Here is a 22,951-nt window from a genome sequence, read left to right on the forward strand (position 1 = left end):
CGGCCGTGCCCTTTCAGAGGAACCATCCTGGCATTTACCTGGAGTGATTTAGGGAAATCACGGAAAACCTAAATCAGGATGGCCGGACGCGGGATGGAACCGTCGTCCTCCCGAAGAGTCCAGTGTCTAACCACTGCGCCACCTCGCTCGGTAGACTGATGGGAGGGGAATGTGAAAGAGAGCGGGGAAGTTTATTGTTTTATCCTGTAATTTGGGAATAAAGGTGCACGTCGTCCGGTAGGTTGTGGCGCGTTTTGCAAGAGCAGCTGTGTGGGAACTGTGAGGTGGGAGGTTGTACTCTGATCGTGTTTAGTTAAATGTGGACTGACCATATAGTTCCAGATGATAGGAGCATAATATAGTGTGAATATTACTACTAATGTCTCATTGTAATTAGACATGGGGAGTACAGTACTTTACAATGTTTGTTGAATATGCAGAAGTAAATTGAGTGTGATATCAGAAGTGAAAATTCTGGTGATAGAACTCATATAGCAGTGATTTCGATATGTTGCAAATTGCAATAGTCTGATATAGCACCTTGCTGACCGCTGTGAAATAGTATTCAGCGATCAGATATTATAGAGTAACAGTGTTTATTCACATTGAACTGTTGACTTTTGCAAAGTTTAGTGTAGAACTGTACTCGAGGAATTTTCCTTGAGAGAAAGGTTGTCTGTTGTTACCTGAATTACTTTACTGTTACCTAGTGCTGTGTCAGTTTTGCCACAGAGTTGCTTAGACTATTTGTCTGCAGTATGCTACTCGAGGAGGAGTAAAATTAGTGAGAGACCGTAGGATTGAATTTTTGAATTTTTTATTGAAGAAGAATGCTAATTATTACTGGAGAAGTTGTTTCAGTTCTTTTTTGCAGAAAGTCCGTTGGAGTGGCTGCCTCATGACAGCAACTCCATCAGCCTCCTCTCGTTTTCATCACTGGCGAGGTCCAGTGCAGTCCGACCATCACTAGCTGTGGCCCCCTTGTCAGCTCCCGCCTCGAGCAGCACAGCCGCTACTTCTGCATGGCCATTGGCTGCCGCCCAGTGCAGCGGCGTCCACCCTCTGCCATCCCTGGCGTTGGGATCGGCAGTCGCCCTCAGAAGCAGCCTCGCCACAGCAGTGCCGCCCCACATTGCAGCCACGTGCAGAGGCGTCCTCTGCCACCAGCTGTCTCTGGCGTCCACCCCCGCCCCCGCCTCCACCAGCAGCCACGCCACCTCGACGTCTCCCCTGTGTGCTGCACAGTGCAGGGCAGTCCACCCCCACACACCGCCCCTCGCCTCCACGTCGGCCCCCTCGGCGAGCAGCGCCCTCAGCTCCCCCACTGCCCCCTGCTCGGCCACCTGGATCAGCCTGCTGCATCTCTCCTTTGCAGAGAGCCTCCTGCACAGAACACAGAAACTGCCACACTTTGCTACAAACACATACACACAACACAATGAAGAAAACTGCAAAAAAAAAAAGGTTCAAAATGGTTCAAATGGCTCAGAGCACTATGGGACTTAACATCTGTGGTCATCAGTCCCCTAGAACTTAGAACTACTTAAACCTAACTAACCTAACGACATCACACACATCCATGCCCGAGGCAGGATTCGAACCTGCGACCATAGCAGTCACGCAGTTCCAGACTGAAGTGCCTAGAACCGCACGTCCACACCGGCCGGCGAGGTAAACTGCCACACGAGGAAATAACTGTTGTGAATGCAAGTCTGTCCTGAAACAAACCTACAGATTCCCCCTCCCACAATACAAAACAGTGTTCAACTCTGCATATATTAAGCTACAGCAGATTTGTTCAATCCCCCTTATAAAAAATTTTCATTCATTGTCCATTAAAAGTTGAGTTATACAACCTATGAATGAATTAAGTTTTCATGTTTTGTCTCACTCATTCCTGGAAGTCAGTTCCTTTGATCTCACTACGCTGTAGCTAATGAGTGACTCACCTCAACTGCAAAACAGGCTTGTTACAGGTAATACTACTACTCTGTCTGCAGCTTAACTACCACGTATCACACTCCATCTCAAGATTTTCAACGAGCCACTTCCGTCATACAAAGCCAAAAAAATTCAATCCAATTATCGGTCCATTTCTTGACACAGACTCAGAGATACTGAAAGTTTCTGACACACAGACACACCGAATGGTTTAATACATCTCAGATATAAATAGCACCAAACTGGCAACTCTACACGCATAAAAATGTGTGTGTGTGTGTGTGTGTGTGTGTGTGTGTGTGTGTGTGTGTGTGTGTGTGTGTCTGTGTGTGTGTGTGTGTGTGAGAGAGAGAGAGAGAGAGAGAGAGAGAGAGAGAGATTTTGTGCGCCTGATAGCATATGCAAACGTATTTAACATGTACTATCATGCACAAAACTACCTGAATCATTTGTATGCAATCCACATAATACACGTCCTCTGCTCTCTTTTCAGTAAAGTCGTTTCACTATACAAAATGGTTACTCCAAGGGACCACAAGAGACAACTGCTCTGTGTGACTACCAGTTTAGATGCAAATTAGTACTACGATAATGCAAATATCAGAAAACATGGTATTAGAGATTACACAGCCATTACGATTGTACACGCGAATTCATTACATAACCAACGTTTCAAAAAGCAACTTTCACCTTAAAATTGTAGAACAAAAATTTTGTTTCTGAATTACACTCTCTGAATACAATCCAGCAGCTATTACTCCTGTTAACAGTAACATGAAATATGATAAATATGGTTTCAGTCACAAGTGAGGAAGACTGCCCATGTGTAAACTTGAAATGACATGACAAAGTTTTCTGTTGACCGGAGATTCCAACCCCGGACTTAATCTGACACTTAAGTAAGCACAATCAAACATTAGAAATCGTCACTTTTAACCAGTAGCGCGATGATAAACTGAAATGACGAGATGAAAATGTTTTACCTTATCAGGGTTCGAACACTGCACCCCACAACGTTCACTTCTAGTCAAGTGAAGACGTCACATATCGGTTTACTTACACAGCAGCGAAATGTGCATATGACGAAAATATATGTGCCGACTATGAATCTAACATTGCACACATCGTTGTTGGCTACATACAAAGAGACGTTGATTATCGAATTCCTTTTAACCGGGAGCTCCTACCTGAAACACATGATATGACGAAAAGTTCCATGTTTGACTTGCGAGTCGAAACCAGTACCCATAATTATTGTTGACAAAGTCCGGAGAATTGTTAAAAACCATAGTAATTTGTCACATGTTCTTTTGTGTGTGCGTATGAACTTGAAATGACAGGCCAGGATTCGAACCCAGACGCGTGTCTTTTGTGAAGGTCTTGAGGACTTTGCAGTCATGCAGAAACAATGAAAGGGCGGAAATGTATCATCTCAAAGGGATCAAACGTGACGAAAAGGGAGATTTGAGTGCAGCACCAATATTTTCCACATCTCAAGCTCAAATGCAATAAGAGTCAAGTACCGTGACATTGCACGTCGATTGGCTCATTGATTAAAGAAAAGAAAATATCGTTTAAGAAACGCAATTGGTGACAGAGTTTCGACCTGGCATGACTTCCGCCTCTGTACTGACTCTCCTCCAGGTTACCAGAGGTGAGAGATGCTGCTTCTGCTCATTAAAAATGATTGCCTGGTGTCAGAAACGAACCCAGATGTTGGGCCTAGGTAGCCCGAATCATTTCAGCTTCTTTAACTGATACCTTCATGGAAGTGATGGGATTCAAAGCCACTACGTGCATACTAGAAACTGGCCGCCTTAACAACTTTTTTCAATTTTATTTTTTAACCACTACAGCATCCTTTTCTCTACACGGTATCTTCCATTACAAAGCTTTACTTTTTTATTTTTTTAGGGTGTCAGTGCCAGGAAGGTGGCGACAAAGAGGGCAGGGGCCAAGAATCCACAGACTTGTCTGCCGTGCCGCCCTTGTACCTGTCTCAGCTGTCCGCTCTCTCTGTGATGTACCGACATTCTTTTTCCGAGAGTCACTGGTCAGCACCAGGCAGGCGGGGCCAAGGAGGCCAGCAGTTGAGGACTCCGAGGCCTGCCCACGATGCATCCCCCGTCCCTGTCACCGAGGCGATCCAATATTTTCGTGGATGATTTTTTATTTTTTTTTATTTTTAATACTTCATCCAGAACACCATGTCTGCAAAGAAACTATCTCAGCTGTGAGCGACGACTTGGAAGTTACGTGTTCACGGTTGTTTGTTTTCGATTTATTTCGCAGTATCTTGTAAGTCGCCCAGTGCGTCAGTTCCTGAGGTATGTTTGCCAAGTTGGTCTTCTGTTATCTTCCACTCGCTGGAAGCTCCATGCTGCGATTTCTGAATGTAATGCATAATAGTAGAAATCAGGACAGTCCCTTCTTCTGGTTAAAACAAGTTTTGGCGTACAGAATTAGGTAAATAACATTTATTAAAATGTACGAAATCTCTCTTGAGGACAAAATTGTCCTATGAGTTTCCTTCAACATAAAATAAGGTACTCCTGAGCTACGTATTTTAGAGTAGATTTCTGTTTCCTTAAATATAAATAAAAAAAATACCGTTTAAGAAAAAAAGAGCTTTAGGACGATTCGTTATGTAGTTCTCGTATTTACGTCTTTTCCTATTCACTTTTCAGACTGTTTCACGTAACTATATTAACTAAAAAGAACTGCGAAGTTTCTCTTGTAGTTTTTCGCCTCGGCGAAGCACACGCGGGGGAGACGCGCCACGCCATGGTCCCGCGCCACGTCCGCTTGCGGCCGGCGTGCGTGCGGCGCCTCACCCAACGTCTGCTCGATTTGTTTCCTTCTGTTACCAGGTAACACGTTGTTCGTCCTTGTGGCCAGTTTACACCATTTCTTCATTGTAGATGGACATGGCACGTCTATATGATTAAAAAAATTGGCAGGCGTGGTATTGGGGGTAGTGTTCGTGTTATCGTGGCCAACATTTGTCTGATAACTCACTGGATATCCTTCACCTGAGTGCACACAAACCTGTGTTCTTCAATGTCTATCAGGTCGCAATTCTCACGTGTTGGCGAATCACCCAGATGGATTGCCTGAAGTTTCGCTTTGGTTGCTACTTTCCTGTTTACTGCCCTGTAGCTAATAGTTTTCACATTTGTTGGTAGGTGAGGAGTGCTGTTGTTTATCCAAATGATCTTCCAGCTGAAGTGCGACTACTTTTGTGCAGTCACATTTCTGCTTTCGTTTTCCGTTAATTCCACGTATATGTTCCTAACTTTTACCATATTTGACGGGCAAACTCTGGTTTGGGTATAACTGAGTTCGAATTAAAGTTGTTCAAAATTATAAAAACGATTGGGGACGTGCCCTACTTCTATCGGTGGGCGCAAGACAGTGGAAGTAATTTCGTCTGGTAAGTGGGACGTGAGGTTCATGGGTGTCTTCTTCCATAGCTCACATGTTGAACGCATGAAGAGAGTTTGTGACTTTCTCCATACGTATGTGAGATTTAGTCCCCCCCCTCCACATTTTCAGCTGTGGAGTTAACGTGTCAAACTTTACCTTCAAAATGTTACCACGAGTTACAAAATGACTCGAAGCTGAGAGAAATCTTGCTGCTGTTTCACGTGGAATGGGTACAACCTACGCCACGCTGTTGACTTTAGAAACCACATACATACTTGCAAAGCTGGCCTTTTGGATATCGTCAAGTCTTCTCGCGCTATGTTCTTTGACGCTAGCTGGCACACGCTGGCAAGGATTTTCCTAGTTCGCAGATGTAGTACGATTTATATTATGTCTGTAGCCGATACTCAAGATTTGCATTTGGATGACCACACTGAGGTCTCCCGTGTTTTGCAAAGATATTCCACGAGTGATTTAGTGTTGCTCAGCTTCGCACTGATGCAAGTTCGTGTTTGCTGACTACCTGCAATGCCTTCTCCCAGTCACTTTCACCGGTGATCACGGGACCCACAAACGATACTCTGGCCGTGTATGTGCAGCCCTCGTCGCGGTTTCTGCAGAGTGGCTAGCAGGGGTCCAGTGGCAATGGCAAACAAGGCCGTCGACATAGGACAACCTTGTCGCACCCAGCTTGTGAACCCAAGTTGTCTGGTTAGCTGACCATTAATCGTGATTTTTGAGGTGCTGTTTTTCGAGGTGCTGTTCTTCAAAATTCTACCAGCGATGTCGGCAAAACACTTGGGAAAATCCAGTACGGTCATTGTTTCAAGAAGGCACTGATGGCTCACCTATCGAAAGCATTCTCAAAGTCGAGCGATGTACAGCGCACTGAAAAAATGGCTCTGAGCACTATGGGACTTAACTTCTGAGATCATCAGTGCCTTAGAACTTAGAACTACTTAAACCTAACTAACCTAAGGATATCACACACATCCATGTCCGAGGCAGGGTCGAACCTGCGACCGTAGCGGTCACGCGGTTCCTCTAGAGTGTAGCGCCTAGAACCGGGTACAGCGCAATGATGCCTGGGAACATGTGTCGTAGCTAGAACGTGTCTATATTCACAGACAGTTTGAATAACTGATCTGTGTCTACCTGCACTAGATTGATATGGGCCAGTTACCTCATGCATTGACATTTTTACTCTGCAGTCAAGAACGTGCACCACAATTTTGTAATCACTATTCAGGAGACTAACTGGTCTTACGTTTTTTACTGTGCACTGTGTGGGTGTTTCGGAACTAGCACCACGATTCCTTCAAAAAATTCCTTTGAAACTTTTCCGTCAGAATTCATTATTTCATTACACCCTACGAGCAGTTTTTGGCTTCCACAACCTGCTATAAGTCTGCCGGGAGGCCCTCGGGCCCCAGCAGTTTCCTTTTGGGACTCTGCACAGCTGTGGTTCAATAGAAGTCTTGTGAGGATGGACATGGTCTGTTTCGAGAATCTGCTGTCTACAACAGAAGATGGAACTAGCAAGTGCAATACAGTCATGAGGGAGCCTATCTCACCTTCTCGAAAGTAGGAATTAAATCATATATTTGTATGTTTTGTGATCATACCAACCTAGATCACTTATAAAATAGCAGTACATGCCCTGTTATGTTCCAGCCTGGTTGTAACATTACGTTTCCTGGCGACTGGGGAATGATTTAAGTGTCTGGCTTTTAGTCACATAATAGCACAGACCACCATTTTATACGTTGTTGTGGGTGTATGCATTGCAGTTTGCAACACTTTGAAGGATTAACTATTTCTCGCATAATTTCTAGTTCAGATACGAGCATATCTTGCTAGTGGTGAAATAAACCGACATTGTGCTTCTATATATGGCTAGAAAACAGCGTGATATGTGCTGAGTTCGGAACGCAGCAGGTGAATACTTTGTTGTAAAATCATTTAAGTTTCATCATCCCTCTACTGGTGAAAAATTTCGATACATCAAATTTTATTTTGCTTCATTCACAATCTCTGCCCAAAACAAAACTTTATGCCCCATCATATCAAGTTTTCAAGCTGTTACATGTGGTTAAAATGATAGTTAAGATCTCTGGTGCTTTGTTAGCCGAGACAGTAGTGAGTGGATTGGAGTCCTGGGTCCCAGTCCAATACAAAACCATGTAGTCTGAAGTTGAATTTTGACTTTGGAAATGTCATTTATTTTAATGAACTTGAGCTTACAAGCAAGCACTGACGACTGTCACCTCTGGTAACAGATTTTCTGATATTTACGTTATTGTGGAATTGGTTTTCATATGGACTATAACCGTATAGGGCAGTTTTCTCTAGTGGTCTGTTGTAGTAATAATATTGTGTAGTGAAACGACTGTATCAGAAAGAGAGCAGACAAACTGCAAGACCGTTAGGTTATGTGGCTGCATAGAAACCAGGTGGAACACAGTTCAGGTCATTTAGCTTCTTCTGAGCATGATAACACATGCATATAAATTGTACAGGCACGACACTCATCTGGTTGTGAAAAAAATTTTAATGTTATTAATGTGATACTTCGATCATCAGACAGCATTCACAGCGTGTTTTAAAACCTGGCCTTTGAAAGGTACAGATAACGAAATGGTTGACAGTGTGTTTCAAAGGAGGAGAAATTCAGTACAGCAGGCAGTGCAGCAAGGTGGAACTAGTGACTTGACAACAGAAAGAGGCTGTGGCAGTGCAACAGTTACTCGTTATGAAAGTATTACAACATAAATCTAAATAATATGGTTGACAGAAATTTAAGTATTTTTCGAACGAGGGTCCTCCCTTTGTAGGCACACATGAAACCATGAGGCAGTTAAAGTAAGCTATGTCATAGCCCAGTCACGGAAAAACAAACACTGATGTACTGATGTGTGTGTGTATAGAGGGGAGGGGTTATGAGCAATGTTTGTGACTGATGATATATTAAGTTGTGCTGTGGACTTGATACTGAAATAAAATTAAGTTTGTCCTCCATATGCAGTAGATGTGAATGGTAAATTCCATGAGAACTGATGTCTAGAAGGCCTGGCATGGATACAAGGGGAGGAGGATGAACATGGGATCATGAGACATACTCCCTGAAAAATAGGAAAGCACTGTATCACTTCACTGTATGAAGTAAAAAATAATTCTGCTTGCATGCCGTTGTATCCATCTTATTTTAATTATTATTAAAATTCTAAGAATTTTAGTGTGAAACTAAGTATAATTTTTGAGGGGGAGGGGGAGTGAAATCAGTGAAAGACCGCGGCAGCTCCAGAACCAAACATTGTATATGTGTCTGCAACTGACACCCATTAGTGTGAGAAGTATGAGGCAGTGGATTGGGTTAAGATCACTAATTACAGCATGGATCTAATACACATCAACAAGAGAACTTGTAAAATATGCACAAATAGTTCTACTGGTGTAACTGAACTTTGGTAATGTAGATGTATAGTTTTTTTCAGTAACTGTATAATTTTACCATGAGTGAAAGGTCTGTCGTAGGTTTGTGAGTAGTGGATTACGGTGTGGGATTTGTTCAAAGTATTTTCATTGGGGGGAATGCAGTGGGGAAGCCAGTGGTGATTTTAGCGTGATTTTCTCCTGGGAATGTAGAATCTGTAGTAGAAACAAGTTAATAGAGGAGCAGGACCGTAAGATCTGTGCCCTTCAGGTCCAGTTACAATGCGCAAAGGAGGAACTAGATAGGTTGAGGAGGGTGAAGGGGGGTGGGGAATGGGAACTGGCAGTTGGCAAGAAGGTAGCTAGGAAGAGGAGGTATTCAGACAGTTTCACTTTGCATACATGCAATAGATACAACCAACTGTCAGAGTTGAGTGGAGAGGAGCCTCATGTAGCCGTAGATGTAGGTAACTTGCAGCAGTCCTCAGCAATTAGGAGGCCTAGGTTAGTTGCAAAGTCTAGCAGAAAGAAGGTTCTGCTGCTAGGTAGTTCCCACGGTAGAGGTGTGGGCCAGCAGTTGCAGGAAGTGTTGGGGAGTGAGTACCAGGTCACCAGCATTGTGAAGCCTAGTGCAGTAGTGCAGGGTTGGCTCAGGTGACTGAAAGCATAGGGGAGTTATGTAAGAATTTTACGAAAGAGGATCAGGTAGTGATAGTGGGTGGAGCAGGGAACAGTCTCGATAGGGACGGGGAATATGATGTCAGTGGTGACTCGGTTAAGACAGCTACTCAATCTGGTGGCACTAATGTGCATTTCGTGCAACTGTTTCAGCGTCATGCTCGGCCTCACCTTAATGCAGCTGTTAGGTGCGTTAATGTGGGGCTGGGGAGGGCACTGATGGTGGAGGGCATGGATCACATCTCAGTGGTGCCAGTTGGGTCTATCAGTAGATGGGGTTTCACTAGGCATGGCCTGCACCTCAACAGGTGTGGGAAGGGGAGGCTGGCTAAGCTTATAGGTGACAGTGTAGTGGGTGGTGGTGGTGGTAGTGGTATCACTCATGGAAAAATTCCTGTAGTAGTTGGTGTTAGAGCTGCACCTTTTTTAGACTGAAGTCAGCTGATAGGTATACCTGCTTAAAGGAAGTGCCTGTAAATAAGGGCTCACCTCCAGAGGATGTAATGTTTCCAAGTAGAGAAGGAATTAGCATATTTCATCAAAATATAAGAGGTATTAGAGATAAAGTTTGTGAACTGCTAATAGATGTTAACTCTGTAATTATTGGTATATCAGAGCACCACTTAAATAATTTGATAATTCAGAGGCTTCCTTTACCAGGCTACAGATTAGCTGGCTGTTTCTCAAGGAGTTCCTTGCAGGGTGGAGGAGTGGCTCTGTACGTAAAAAACAGTATTTCATTTGAGTCCATAGACGTATCACGAGACTGCACTGAACAGATATTTGAAAGTTGTGCAGCATTAGTTGAATTTAGTGAAACTAAACTTCTAATTGCTGTTGTTTATAGGTCCCCTAACTCCAACTTCAAAGCATTTTTGCTTAAGCTAGAGAGGGTTTTTGATTCACTTTGTCGGAAGTACCAGAAAGTAGTTAAATGTGGTGGCTTCAGTATTAATTTTGTACATGATTGTGCAAGAAAAAGGATGTTGGTAGATCTCCTAAATTCATATGATCTGATGCAGACTGTGTTTTTTCCAACTAGGGTGCAGGGGAACAGTAGCACAGTCATAGACAATATTTTTATTCATTCTTCATTACTAGGTGAGCATTCGTTTAGTAAAAGGGTGAATGGCCTTTCAGACTGTGGTGTCACCGCCAGACACCACACTTGCTAGGTGGTAGCCTTTAAATCGGCCGCGGTCCGTTAGTATACGTCGGACCCGCGTGTCGCCACTATCAGTGATTGCAGACCGAGCGCCGCCACACGGCAGGTCTAGAGAAACTTCCTAGCACTCGCCCCAGTTGTACAACCGACTTTTCTAGCGATGGTTCACTGACAAAATATGCTCTCATTTGCCGAGGCGATAGTTTAGCATAGCCTTCAGCTACATCATTTGCTAAGACCTAGCAAGGCGCCATTATCAGTTACTATTGATATTGAATCATGTACCGTCAAGACCGACGTTCACCATTAACGGATTAAAGTTAAGTATTCCACCAACTACATCCTTTTTTCTAAATTGTAATTTCCTTGTCCTGTTCCAGACCTCACGCCAGCCTGCGTGAGCTAAAACGCGTGCCTTTCAGCCTCCTTCTAGTAACACGGTGTTCGCTCTCCTGCCAACCGAAACACAGACCATGATGCACAAATTTTAACACTAAAAGGTTTTTGTACTCAAACCAATGTCGTATTTAATTACAAACTACGTAGGAAAATTAATCCAACAGCAGTAGAGAGTTTTGCAAAACTTGTCAAGGAACAAGAGTGGTAAGATGTTTATAGTGCCGATAATATAGATGATAAATAGAATGCTTTCCATAACACATTTCTCATGCTCTTTGAGAGTTGCTTTCCATTACAACATTCTAAATGGGGTACTAGCAGTAATGGACAGTCCGGTTGGCTGACTAGAGGGATAAGGATATCGTGTAGAACAAAGCGGGAATTATATCAAAATGTTAGAAGTAGTCACAATCTAGCTACAGTAGCCCACTTCAAACAGTATTGTAAGGTGCTTAAAAATGTTATTAGCAAGGCAAAAAGTATGTGGTATGCAAATAGAATATCTAATTCACAGGATAAAATTAAAGCCATATGGTCAGTTGTGAAGGAAGTGTCTGGTCAGAAGCACAAGGTTGATGATATAAAGTCAGTTCGCAGTAATAATATTTCTGTTACTGGTAAATCAGATATATGTACAGTATTTAACAATCATTTTTGGAGCATTCGCGGTGAATTAAGTAAAAATTTAGTTTGTACAGGAAATCATATAAATTCCTTAGCAAATGCCTTTCCGAGATTGACGTCTGAAATACTCCTCTGTGATACAGACAAGAGGCAGATTGAGTCAATAATTAAATCACTGAAGACTAAGGACTCTCATGGTTATGATGGAGTGTCTAGCAGACTATTAAAGTACTGTGCTGCACATGTTAGCCCTGCATTTAGCCATATTTGTAAGTTTTCCTTTAGGAATGGTTAGTTTCCTGAGTGATTAAAGTACTCAGTAATAAAGCCGCGCCGGCCGAAGTGGCCGTGCGGTTAAAGGCGCTGCAGTCTGGAACCGCAAGACCGCTACGGTCGCAGGTTCGAATCCTGCCTCGGGCATGGATGTTTGTGATGTCCTTAGGTTAGTTAGGTTTAACTAGTTCTAAGTTCTAGGGGACTAATGACCTCAGCAGTTGAGTCCCATAGTGCTCAGAGCCATTTGAACCAATAAAGCCGCTTTATAAAATGGGAGAAAGGGATAATGTAGATAATTTTAGACCTATTTCTATGCCATCAGTGTTTGCAAAAGTTATTGAAAAGGCTGTGTATGTAAGGTTAATTGATCATTTTATATCACACGATTTGCTATTAAATGTACAGTTCGGCTTTAGAAGTCGTTTGACAACTGAAAATGCTATATTCTCTTTTCTCCGTGGGGTGCTGGATGGGCTAAACAAAAAGTTTCGAACACTTGGCGTATTTTTTGATTTAACAAAGGCATTTGACTGCGTTGATCTCACAATATTGCTCCAGAAGTTGGACCATTACGGAATAATGGGAGTAGCTCACAATTGGTTCACCTCTTACTCTAGCAACAGGCAGCAAAAGGTCATTTTTCACGATGTTTATAATGGCCATGATGTGGGATCTGAGTGGGGTACTGTCAAGTGGGGGGTGCCACAGGGATCAGTGTTGGGGCCGCTCCTGTTCCTTATTTAAATAAATGATATGCCCTCTACCATTATGGGTAACTCTAAAATATTTCTGTTTGCTGATGACACTAGCTTGGTAGTAAAGGATGTTGTGTGCAACATTGACTCAGTTTCAAGTAGTGCAGTACATGACCTCAGTTCATGGCTCGTAGAAAATAAACTAACGTTGAATCACAGTAAGACTCAGTTTTTACAGTTTCTAACACACAATTCAACAAAACCTGACGTTTTAATCTCACAGAACGGGCATATGATTAGTGAAACTGAACAGTTCAAATTCCTAGGTGTTCAGATAGATAGTAAGCTGTCGTGGAAAGCCCACGTTCAGGTTCTCGTTCAAAGATTTAATACTGCTATTTTCACTATTCGAACGGTATCGAAAGTGAGTGATACTTCGACACGTAAATTAGTCTACTTTGCTTATTTTCATTCACTTATGTTGTATGGTATCATGTTTTGGAGTAACTCTTCCCATTCTAGATGGATATTTTTGGCTCAGAAACGGGCGGTTCGGGCAATATGTGGTGTGATTTCACGAACCTGTTGTCGACCTCTGTTCACGAGTCTGGGTATTTTGACACTGGCCTCTCAATATGTATATATCTTATTGTCGTGTCTTGTTACCAATATTAGTTTATTTCCAACAATAAGCAGCTTTCAATCGGTTGATACTCGGCAGAAATCAAACCTCCATTTGGATCGGACTTCCTTAACTCTTGTGCAAAAAGGTGTGCAGTATACTAATGCATCCATTTTCAATAAGCTGCCACTCGAATTCAAAAATCTTAGCAGTAATCCACGCGCTTTCAAATATAAACTGAAGAGTTTCCTCATGGGTCACTCCTATTCTGTCGCGGAGTTCCTTGAAAAATTATGATTCTCATTGTATTGCTGATAGCGTTTGCTTAAACTTATGGACTGATTTTCTTTCAGGTTCATGAACATTTATTTTTATCCATTATTACTTTTATGTTGTATGTTCATGTACTGACATGTTCCATGACCTTGGAGATTTGCTCCTCAATTTGGTCCTATGGAACTTGACATGTAAATAAATAAATAAATAAAAATTACTGTTAGTAAAAATATTACCGTTTATAAAAACTTTCTCAAACTTAAGAGCCTGTGTCATTTCCCACAGGGTGCAGAACGAGTTTGGAGTGATGTTTTAAGTTTTTTCAAGAACATAAATAACAATTCTAATATGTTCATTGTTTCAAACATGAATTTTCATGTTAGTCTTTATTGAATAAAAGAAACACACTGAATTATTTACAGTACTGGCTACAAGTTCATTAAAACTGGTTCACGGAATGCACGTAGTGTCATGTCAAACACAAGATTTCCAATATGCAAATTGCACATAAAATACTACATAAGTATTAAAATCTAGCTGAAAAATAAATGATAATTTATCAGTGTTAATAGCTATTAGACTTGTACGGACATATGTTATTGTAAGATAGTGCAAAAAGAAAGGAAACTGGTTGCAGAGCCTCATTAATGCTCACCAACTATCAGAGGTGGAAAGCAACAACAATAGATGGGATATATGTATATAATGTCATAGTGAGTGTCACAGTAGAATGAAAGTCTGTAGTGTTCACTGGGTGGCTATAGTAAAGCCATAGAGCAATCAACAGGCAGACAGGGGAGGGATACTTGTTCATGGAAGACACAGTAAAACATGGTATTCTGTGTGTCACAGAAGGGAATGTATCCTAGTACCGCATGAACTTTATGTAAGGGCTGAATAGAGAGGAGAACAAAATGAGATGGGAAGACTCAATTTTATGAGACCAGCCAGAACCGCCATGAGGATTGGCTCTAGTCTCATGAGGTGGCCTCACGCTGCAAGAGGTGTGAGCAGCCATACACTGGAGCACCGATGCCTACTTCACCTGGTCTTCTGAACATCTTCCATACAAGCTCTGACAGCAGACCATTATTATTTTTATGTAACGTGCCTTTAGATCAATTAGAATCTTCCATGCAGAGTTTGGATTAGGAGAGAAGAAGAATTATGTTGGGTTGGTTACTGATATATGGCTTGAACGTAGAAAAAAGTGACAGACAACTATGCAACAGACAAAGCTGTAGTACTGAGGTGTGAATAGTGATTACTCTGATAGTCTGCTTTACTACATGAAGAAAATTCCACAGGTCAACACCAGCAATCAAATTATAAATATGTTGCCGCCTTCCTATAATCATTCTGCAGTACACTACCTTGCTCTAGGTGTTGGTTGTAAGTGACTTACTCGGTCTCATCTTTATGCAGTGTAGCACTATTCAAATGTGTCTCATTGTCATCTGCCACAGAGGCACTGAAGATGTTTAAACGCTACTTTATGTGAACAGGCTTACAGCAACCTGTACAGGCTGCCGGCTGCAAACTACACACATCACAATGTCTGAGCCCTTGCTGGGCAATACAGCTTTGTGCCCACAGCAGAATGGGCCATGCTCTATTCGCACAGTGAGTGTACCATTTCTACTGGCAGTTGATGCCAAAACCTGAACAAGCCCTTTTTATAAGCTATCATGAAACGACTGTCTACGATGGCGTATTTTATGGCATAGACACATCTAAAGAAACTCAGTGGCAAAAATTATAGAGTTGGAAATACGCACACACACATCCAGAACTGAGAGACACAAGTGAGTGGGCTGTCTCACACTAACCTGATTTTTGGTGGTGGATCCTACAGCAGCGGGCTCACTTCGATCAAGTCTTGCGGCTGCTTCCACATGGCATCCGCCCACCCCTGAGTGGCCATCACCTCACGGGTTCGTGTCTTCATAAATTCGATGGTGGCCCGCCTGAGGTCGCTGCAGGAGTGGCGGACTGCGAGGGCGGCTGCAGCCGCCGCGGTCTCCACAGTCAATTGAGCGGCCACCTGCCGCTCACACTCCGCCTTCAGCCCCGACACGCCGTACTTGTCCGCTGCGGCCAGCAGCTGGGCGGCCATCGCGGGCAGCTGGGGGGCCCGCAGGGTGTACAGGTAGGAGACCAGCTGCCTCAGCACGGGGCCCCCCACGTCGGCGATGCTCACCACGCCAGTGCTCGCCTCGAGGGTGTCGTGGGCGAACATGGCGGCGAACACGGGGCTCCTGTCCACCAGGACGGCCCTGTGCGCCACCAGCCGCGTCTCGCCTGCCACGAGCGTCACCATGGCGTCGTCCCCGGCGTCTAGGAGGGCACCCAGGTCCACGGCCACCGTCTCCGTGACGTCCTTATCTGCTGCCATTGCTGACGATTCTGAAACACGACATCATCGAGCAGCCCTTTCAGCTTACAGGTGACTGTCGATACTTCTACCGGAAACAGACACACCTGTCTCCAGCGACACTTTCTGTCAGACTGATGCCATTGGTGAATAACTGCAATTCTTTAATAATACCGTTTTCAAGAGTTTTTTTCAGCTCATTTTATTAGGAGAACAAGCTCCATAAGCGGCAGGGGAGCGCCACTCGCGGGCGCGGACCGAGAAGGGAACACCAGGAGGCCACCACCGCAGTTCGAGGCGGCCAGAGCGGGCGCGGACGGAATAGGGAACGTCCAGAGTGGCAGGGGAGCGCCACTCACGGGCGCGGACCGAGAAGGGAACACCAGGAGGGCACCACCGCAGTTGGAGGCGGCCGGAGTGGGCGCGGACGGAATAGGGAACACCTAGAGCGGCAGGATAGCGCGACTCGCGGGCGCGGACCGACTAGGGAATGGCAAACAGAACACCAGGCACCGGGCAGACATAAATGTGCGACCCGGTCCAGCAAGCAGCCAGTCTCGGGGAACACCTGATGAAGACGTCAAGTGATGACGTCGAAATATCGCGTTTGCAAGACGCTGATATCCGGCAGAAAACCCGATTTCCACGAGATCTCTTATAGATCATTGTTATACTGACAAACGCCATACGAACTAGCGTGACAAATTTTTAATACACTGTGAATGCAGACGACGGAAAATTTTCTATTGTAACACCCCACCCGTTGCTGGCAGGATTTTGCATGTGTGTTCGACCCTGACAAACAACTTACAGAGAAATTTGGCGTGGAACTGTACGCAAAAATGGATAACGCTAGATTGAAATGTGGCCCTGTCACCCCTAATTAATCTGCGGTGGTAGTATTGGCGACAAATCACACCTATTTTTACTTCCAAATATGAATGATCACGGACACTTAGGGTGTTCAATGACACCAGACACATACACAAAAATAAAATAAAGCGAAAGAGTGAATTCAGGATCAACTACTGAAAGTAAAGGCTATACTGAATCACAATAATTTTATTCTAACCTTCAGATCAATGGTGAATAAAACACAAAGAACAATTTACAAATTACCCTCCTAACTAGCATTGGCAGTGAACTGTGTTAATCGGTCCAAATGCGATCTCTCATAACTTGGCTCACCGACTGACATCGACACAAAACGCAAAATACGAAGAACCTCTACACCCCAAAGTATCGTGAAGCCTCTGTGGGAACAGCAACTGCACGTGATCCAACTATTTAACGTTACTCCTAACACAGGCCGAAGCGGGAGCGATCTCACCGTAATATTCCTGTTGCAGCGGCGGTCTCCGACGCCGACGTCGCGGCCGTCCGATCGGCGTGTGGCGTCTCGGAAAGAACACTCCTACAATACTCGGACAACAGACCGCTGTCCGTAAACTTCTCTAATTACGACAGTCTTCCCCGCATCAAAGAGCTGGCGCGGCTAACGTCGTCTCAGAACGAGAGACCAAAACGGGAGACGACTTGGCTAACGTCCTCTCAGTACGAAAGCCCGGAACGGGAGACCTCGACAGAGGGTCGAGCAATATCGCTCTTCACCTCTATTGTCCAACCTCAACTTTTACCGAGCCAAACACACCGCGAGACAGGCTCAAAATACCCATTTTGCATGTGTCGCCCAATGTATGGCCTGGGAATCTTAAGTTTTTTTCCAATGCTAGAGCCACACGTGCAGGCAAGAATAGTTTTACTGGAATTTTTCTCCTAAGAAACCACTCGAGATTTTCCCGGCAAAATTCCCTGTCGTAGCGAACGCAGACTCCTGTATTGAAAGTTGTTATTCGGAACTCCTGGCCTGCACCATTTGAGTTACTCAGAGGCGTAAAATTAGTGGGACATAGGCGAGGGCACGCGCAGGAAAGCCTGTCCAGCTACCCACTGCTCTGTTTTGGTAAACACCTGAGCATCTGCAGCCTCAGAGGCTGGCGGCAGCTGTGGCCTCTCTAAACTGATTACAGAACTTCCCCAGTTAACCATTTCTGCCGTCAGGCTGCGGCCTTCTGCGGCTAGGCGGGGAGGTAGCCGAGCTCTGTCTCGCATACTGCATTTCTGCAAAGTTTTACGATTAGAAAAACGCGTAGTTCTCACTGTATTACCTATCCTGCGTGCCGATGTGTTTCCACGTACATTTCCTACATCGTATTTCAGATTATTTACCAACTACTCATCTCCAAAGCGACAGCGCCGCCGCTCTCAGTCGTTTTTATTGACGTCAAGTGCTCGCAAGGTGATTATAGTCACGTTAAATGGACTCCTGTAAGGTGCAGGACCGATGCCACCTTACAGTATCAAATAATGTTAAGTAAGTTTATGCTAAAAGGGAAGTTAATTCGAGTGCAAATCAAAACAGTTAATCACGTAAAGTATAAATAAAGTATCATAAAGTTAAATATTTATATCCGAAAAAAGTACAATTCGAAAGTATGTAATTTGGTGATTGGTCAGTCATGAAAAGCCCGGGCTAACGCGGGAGGATAATATATTTCTATTGGCCTTAAAGAAAACTGATCAATCAGAAAGGAGTATTCTTCGTGCGTCTTTTGTCTTGGATACAGAATGCTTACGCCAGTCTAGAGGAGTCGGAGTCCAGCCTTTCAATGGTACGGTTGAGTGTACTATGAGCTCCAAAGGAAGTTATAATTTGCCAGTTTTAGCTGCGGTACATGACTCAAAAGTGCTTTAAAGTGATGGCAAATTTATTCTGTTTTTTTTTTTTTTAGAAAGTACGGATTTTGTAAGTAATTTTGTGCATGAGAAAAGACAAATTCCGCTTGGCATATAGAGCAGATCGGTGACCGAAACCTTGATTGTATTAGATACCGATGAACTTAATAGTGTGGCGAGCATTATCGTATAAGAGCAATTCTTACTTAGTAGCTGTTCAGATTTCGGGACATACGTTGCCATAGACTTGCTAACGTGAATGAAAGGGTTAGTGCATGGCTGTGTTAGGATTAGCACAGGCTTCGCAGCGAACTTGTGATTCTAACTTCAGATTATACCGAAGTTTTGAGTACTTCTACCTTTTACTCAAAATTAAGACCTTTTCCGAATTCTTAGAATAGTTACGTTGTATGCAGCAGCCTAGGGCGGGTCGCAGTACGGTAGGTTTCTGCTCGGCTTTCCTACCGGCGATCTGCTGCAACGAGTTCACAGGCAGGTGCAGGACAGAAGGAACCGCGCTGCCCCACATGGTGCACAGGCCGGGAAAACAGTTAAAAAGCCGTAGTACATTGAATCCGTGGTTAAGAGAAACTTTGTGAGAGACCTAATATTGAATGATAATGAAAAATTTAGTAAATTGTTACATGCAGAAGTTTGAATGGAAACCGTTTCAAGTTGCCAGACATACTTAGAAGAAAGATGTTGAACAGTCACAATAACAACGAGGGCACATCGAAGCAGCAGACGGCGTCACAGCGGTATCAACGACCAGCGGTATGGCAGGGCCGCGATGCCAACTTACACGACGAGCGGGGACCCTGAAACTGGTACGGCAGACGGAGGAGGTCGGACTCTCAGTTTTAGCACGCCGAGGCTGCATCATTCAACGAAAGGTAAGTTTGTTACATTTGTTGTGTGTGTGTGTGTGTGTGTGTGTGTGTGTGTGTGTGTGTGTGTGTGTGTGCGCGTATTGAGAGACTGAATAACATGGAAAGTGAAAGGTTTTGTAAATACGAAAAAAGAGGAAGCACTTTCATTCAGTGTAAGTGCTTCGCAGACTAGCAAGCTTGAACAGACAATAGCGACCGATAAGCTACACACATATTATATGAAACACTAATAATCCTCCTAAAATCAACTGAAATCTACCCAGAGTTAATTTGCTAAGGTTATGACACGATTCATACGACATTGCTGCCATTTCGCTCTACTAGCAGTTATAATGATAACTAAAGTACAAGAGAAGGTTTTTGACGATGTTTGTTATTTACGGACAGTGGAGTAGAATCTACTTTAACTATATCAGTTAATGTAACTAGTGGAGGTAATGTAGATCCTGAAAGTGACATTAAGTATGAATTCGGTAATGTCTCCTACATCTGACATCATTCTCACTGCAAAGACCGACTTCTTTGGGCGCTTCATCAATTCTGTGGTATGCCCTTCCTAATTGAAATCGAGCAGTTTTCCAAATCTCACATTAACCTTGGATTAGCGTACTCACACTTTCCCCAATACACCTATCTTGTACAAGTCAGGAGTAAACGAATCTGTCACATTACGTATATGTTTTTTGTACTATTACAAGGCTTTACACTTATTCTATTAAGTGAGCAGCACAGGAAATTAAGCTTCGAATTTAACCTACAGTATTCAGTTTACATGTTACTTCGTACTTATAAACGCACGTTGTTAACATTTTACTTCAACAGTGCAGGCCGGCTGTTGTGGCCGAGCGGTTCCAGGCTCTTCAGTCTGGAACCGCACGCCCGCTACGGTCGCGGGTTCGAATCCTGCCTCGGGCGCAGATGTGTGTGATGTCCTTAGGTTGGTTAGGTCTAAGTATTTCTAAGTTCTATGGGACTGATGACCTCAGATGTTAAGTCCCATAGTGGTCAGAGCCATTTGAACCATTTTTAAACAGAGCTGTGGCGAAGTTCCGCCTACTTTCTGTTGCAGCTGCGAGGATAATATTTCCAATAGCGACCGATAAGCTACACACATATTATATGAAACACTAATAATCCTTCTAAAATCAACTGAAATCTACCCAGAGTTAATTTGCTAAGGTTATGACACGATTCATACGACATTGCTGCCATTTCGCACTACTAGCAGTTATAGTCATAACTAAAATGATGGATTACAACCATGTCGTTATTTAACTTAACCCCGTCGCAGTATTTGGTAGTGAAAAATAACTTGACAGTTATTGATAACCGTTAAAAATAATGGTTATCAAGAATAACTGGAACCGTGATAACGGTTACTCCAGAATAACCGTTTGGCCCACCACTAGCAAGAAGTGTGTCCGTGGGCGCGTAGGAGGGGGCAGAAGTAGGGGGAGGGGTAGGGAGGGGAGAGCTGCCGGCGGCCGACAGGTGGTGGGGGGCAGGCGCGGTGCGCGGCGAGGTCTGCGGTACACGGCCAGGACAGTAGAGGTGGGCCAAACGGTTATTCTGGAGTAACCGTTATCACAGTTCCAGTTATTCTTTGATAACCGTTATCGTTAACGGTTATTAATAACTGCCAAGTTATTTTTCGCTAGCGAATACCGATAACTCCTACAGTTAAATAACGACATAGTTGGAATCCATCAGTTTAGTTATCAGTATAACTGCGAGTAGTGTGGAATGGCAGGAATGTCGTATGAATCGTGTCATAACCTCAGCTTATTAACTCCGGGTACATTTTAGTTGATGTTAGAACGATTATTAGTGTTTCAGATTATATGTTTGTAGGTTATCGGTCGCTATTAGAAATATTATCTTCGCAGCTGCGACAGAAAGTACGCGGAACTTCGCCAAAGCACTGTTTAAGTAAAATGTTAACAACGTGCGTTTTTAAGTATGAAGTAATATGTAAACTGAGTACTGTAGGTTAAATTCGAAGCTTAATTTCTTGTGCTGCTCACATAATAGAATAAAGTGTACAGCCTTGTAATACAACAAAAAATATACGTAATGTGACAGATTCGTTTACTCCTGTGCTGTAAAAGCTAGTCCTATTGGGGAAAGTGAGTACGCTAATCCAAGTTTTATGTCAGATTTGCAAACTGCTCGATTTCTCCAGCGACAGCATGTTTATAACATATGAAGACATGCAGATCGAAAAGGTTGACAGTGTTACATTTCTGGGATTACAACTCGATAATAAATTCAGTTGGGAAGGGCATACCACATTTTTTCATTCTATTATTTCATAAGGGAACATATACTGTGGTAACTCATCAAACGTAGCAAAAGTTTTTCGCATGTAAAAGCGTGTAATAAAAATCGTTTGTGGTATCAATTCAAGAACATCATGTAGGAACCTGTTCAAGGAACTTTGTATTCTAACCACTGCTTCCTAGTATATTTATTCCTTAATGAAATTTGTTACAAGTATTTCCAACCAATAGCTTAATACATAATATCAGTACTAGAAATGGGAACAGCAATCTACACAAAGACCTAAAATTACTTACCTTGGTCCAAAAGGGGTCCAATATTCAGGAACATGCACTTTCAATAAGCTGCCAGCAAGTCAGCAACCATTAAAAACTTGGTTTCAGATAAGGCAGGTTTACAGTGTGTTTGAATGACTATTTGATACATAAGTGTCTGATTCCACCCATCATCAATATGCCGGAAATGTCTATTTTAAGTGTGTCTATGACGTCACTACATACACATGGCAACAAACACGAAGATACATATAAATAATACAATAACATTTCCCACCAAAAATACAATCAAACCAATGGGACAACTGCGGGAAGTTGGGGGTTTTAGGGTGAGGACAAGCTAGTAAAAAAAACACACCATGATCCCAAAACACAAAATGAAGAACAAAAAGAAAAAAAATACAGCATTCTGCTACACCAACAAAAATCTGCAGGAATCGGACACTTCCCTTGAACAATATAGGTCAACTATAGGTGACCATACCAAAACACCAATACCCACAACTAAAAGTACGAAAATTGGAATCAGACATTTCCCTTGACCTACATAGGTCAACCTCAGATGACGATACTAAAACATCAACACACACAATTATGAAAATGGGAATCGGTCATTATCCGGTGACCTATATAGGTCCACCACAGCTACTGATGCCAAAAAACCAACACCTACAACTGCGAAAAATAAAACCACAATCCCAGAAGTCCACAAATCAATCATCCCTACATAAATTAAATCACATTCAATACTTCATAAATACACAAAACATCACAGCTAGAAAAAAAAAATTAATTACCACCAGCAAATTCCGGCACTGCAACCTAGATCGACAGCCCCCCCCCCCCCCCCCCACACACACAC

The 22,951-nt window shown here is 43.3% G+C and overlaps 2 protein-coding genes across 3 annotated transcripts in view; both read right to left on the reverse strand.

Moving 5' to 3' along the window:
* Window positions 1–800: 800 nt before the first annotated feature.
* The window catches only part of LOC126426898 (protein roadkill-like), a 53,748-nt gene continuing 31,597 nt past the window's right edge, over window positions 801–22,951 (reverse strand). For both annotated transcript variants that reach the window (XM_050088984.1, XM_050088985.1), the window contains exons 2-3: window positions 15,364–15,940; window positions 801–1,383 (exon numbers count right to left, since the gene is read on the reverse strand). In XM_050088984.1, coding sequence (XP_049944941.1) covers window positions 15,384–15,929 — 546 coding nt within the window. In that variant the 5' untranslated portion in view covers window positions 15,930–15,940 and the 3' untranslated portion in view covers window positions 801–1,383; window positions 15,364–15,383. The remainder of the gene's footprint in view (window positions 1,384–15,363; window positions 15,941–22,951) is intronic.
* On the reverse strand, window positions 897–4,727 carry LOC126426426 (ankyrin repeat domain-containing protein 65-like). The gene is made up of 2 exons (XM_050088344.1): window positions 4,639–4,727; window positions 897–1,383 (listed from the first exon to the last, which is right to left on the reverse strand). The coding sequence occupies exons 1-2, from the start codon at window positions 4,725–4,727 to the stop codon at window positions 897–899; spliced, it is 576 nt and encodes a 191-aa protein (XP_049944301.1).

Source organism: Schistocerca serialis, chromosome 11 (assembly GCF_023864345.2).
Source record: "Schistocerca serialis cubense isolate TAMUIC-IGC-003099 chromosome 11, iqSchSeri2.2, whole genome shotgun sequence".
NCBI classification, from domain to species: Eukaryota; Metazoa; Arthropoda; class Insecta; order Orthoptera; family Acrididae; genus Schistocerca; species Schistocerca serialis.

Excerpts from the sequence above, each read along its gene's own strand:
- LOC126426426 (XM_050088344.1), bottom strand. The coding sequence starts at position 4,727 with ATGGCGTGGCGCGTCTCCCCCGCGTGTGCTTCGCCGAGGCGAAAAACT. Across the intron at positions 1,384-4,638 it reads TTTTTAGTTAATATAGTTAC|GAGGCTCTCTGCAAAGGAGA; the intron begins GTGAAACAGTCT and ends TGTTCTGTGCAG.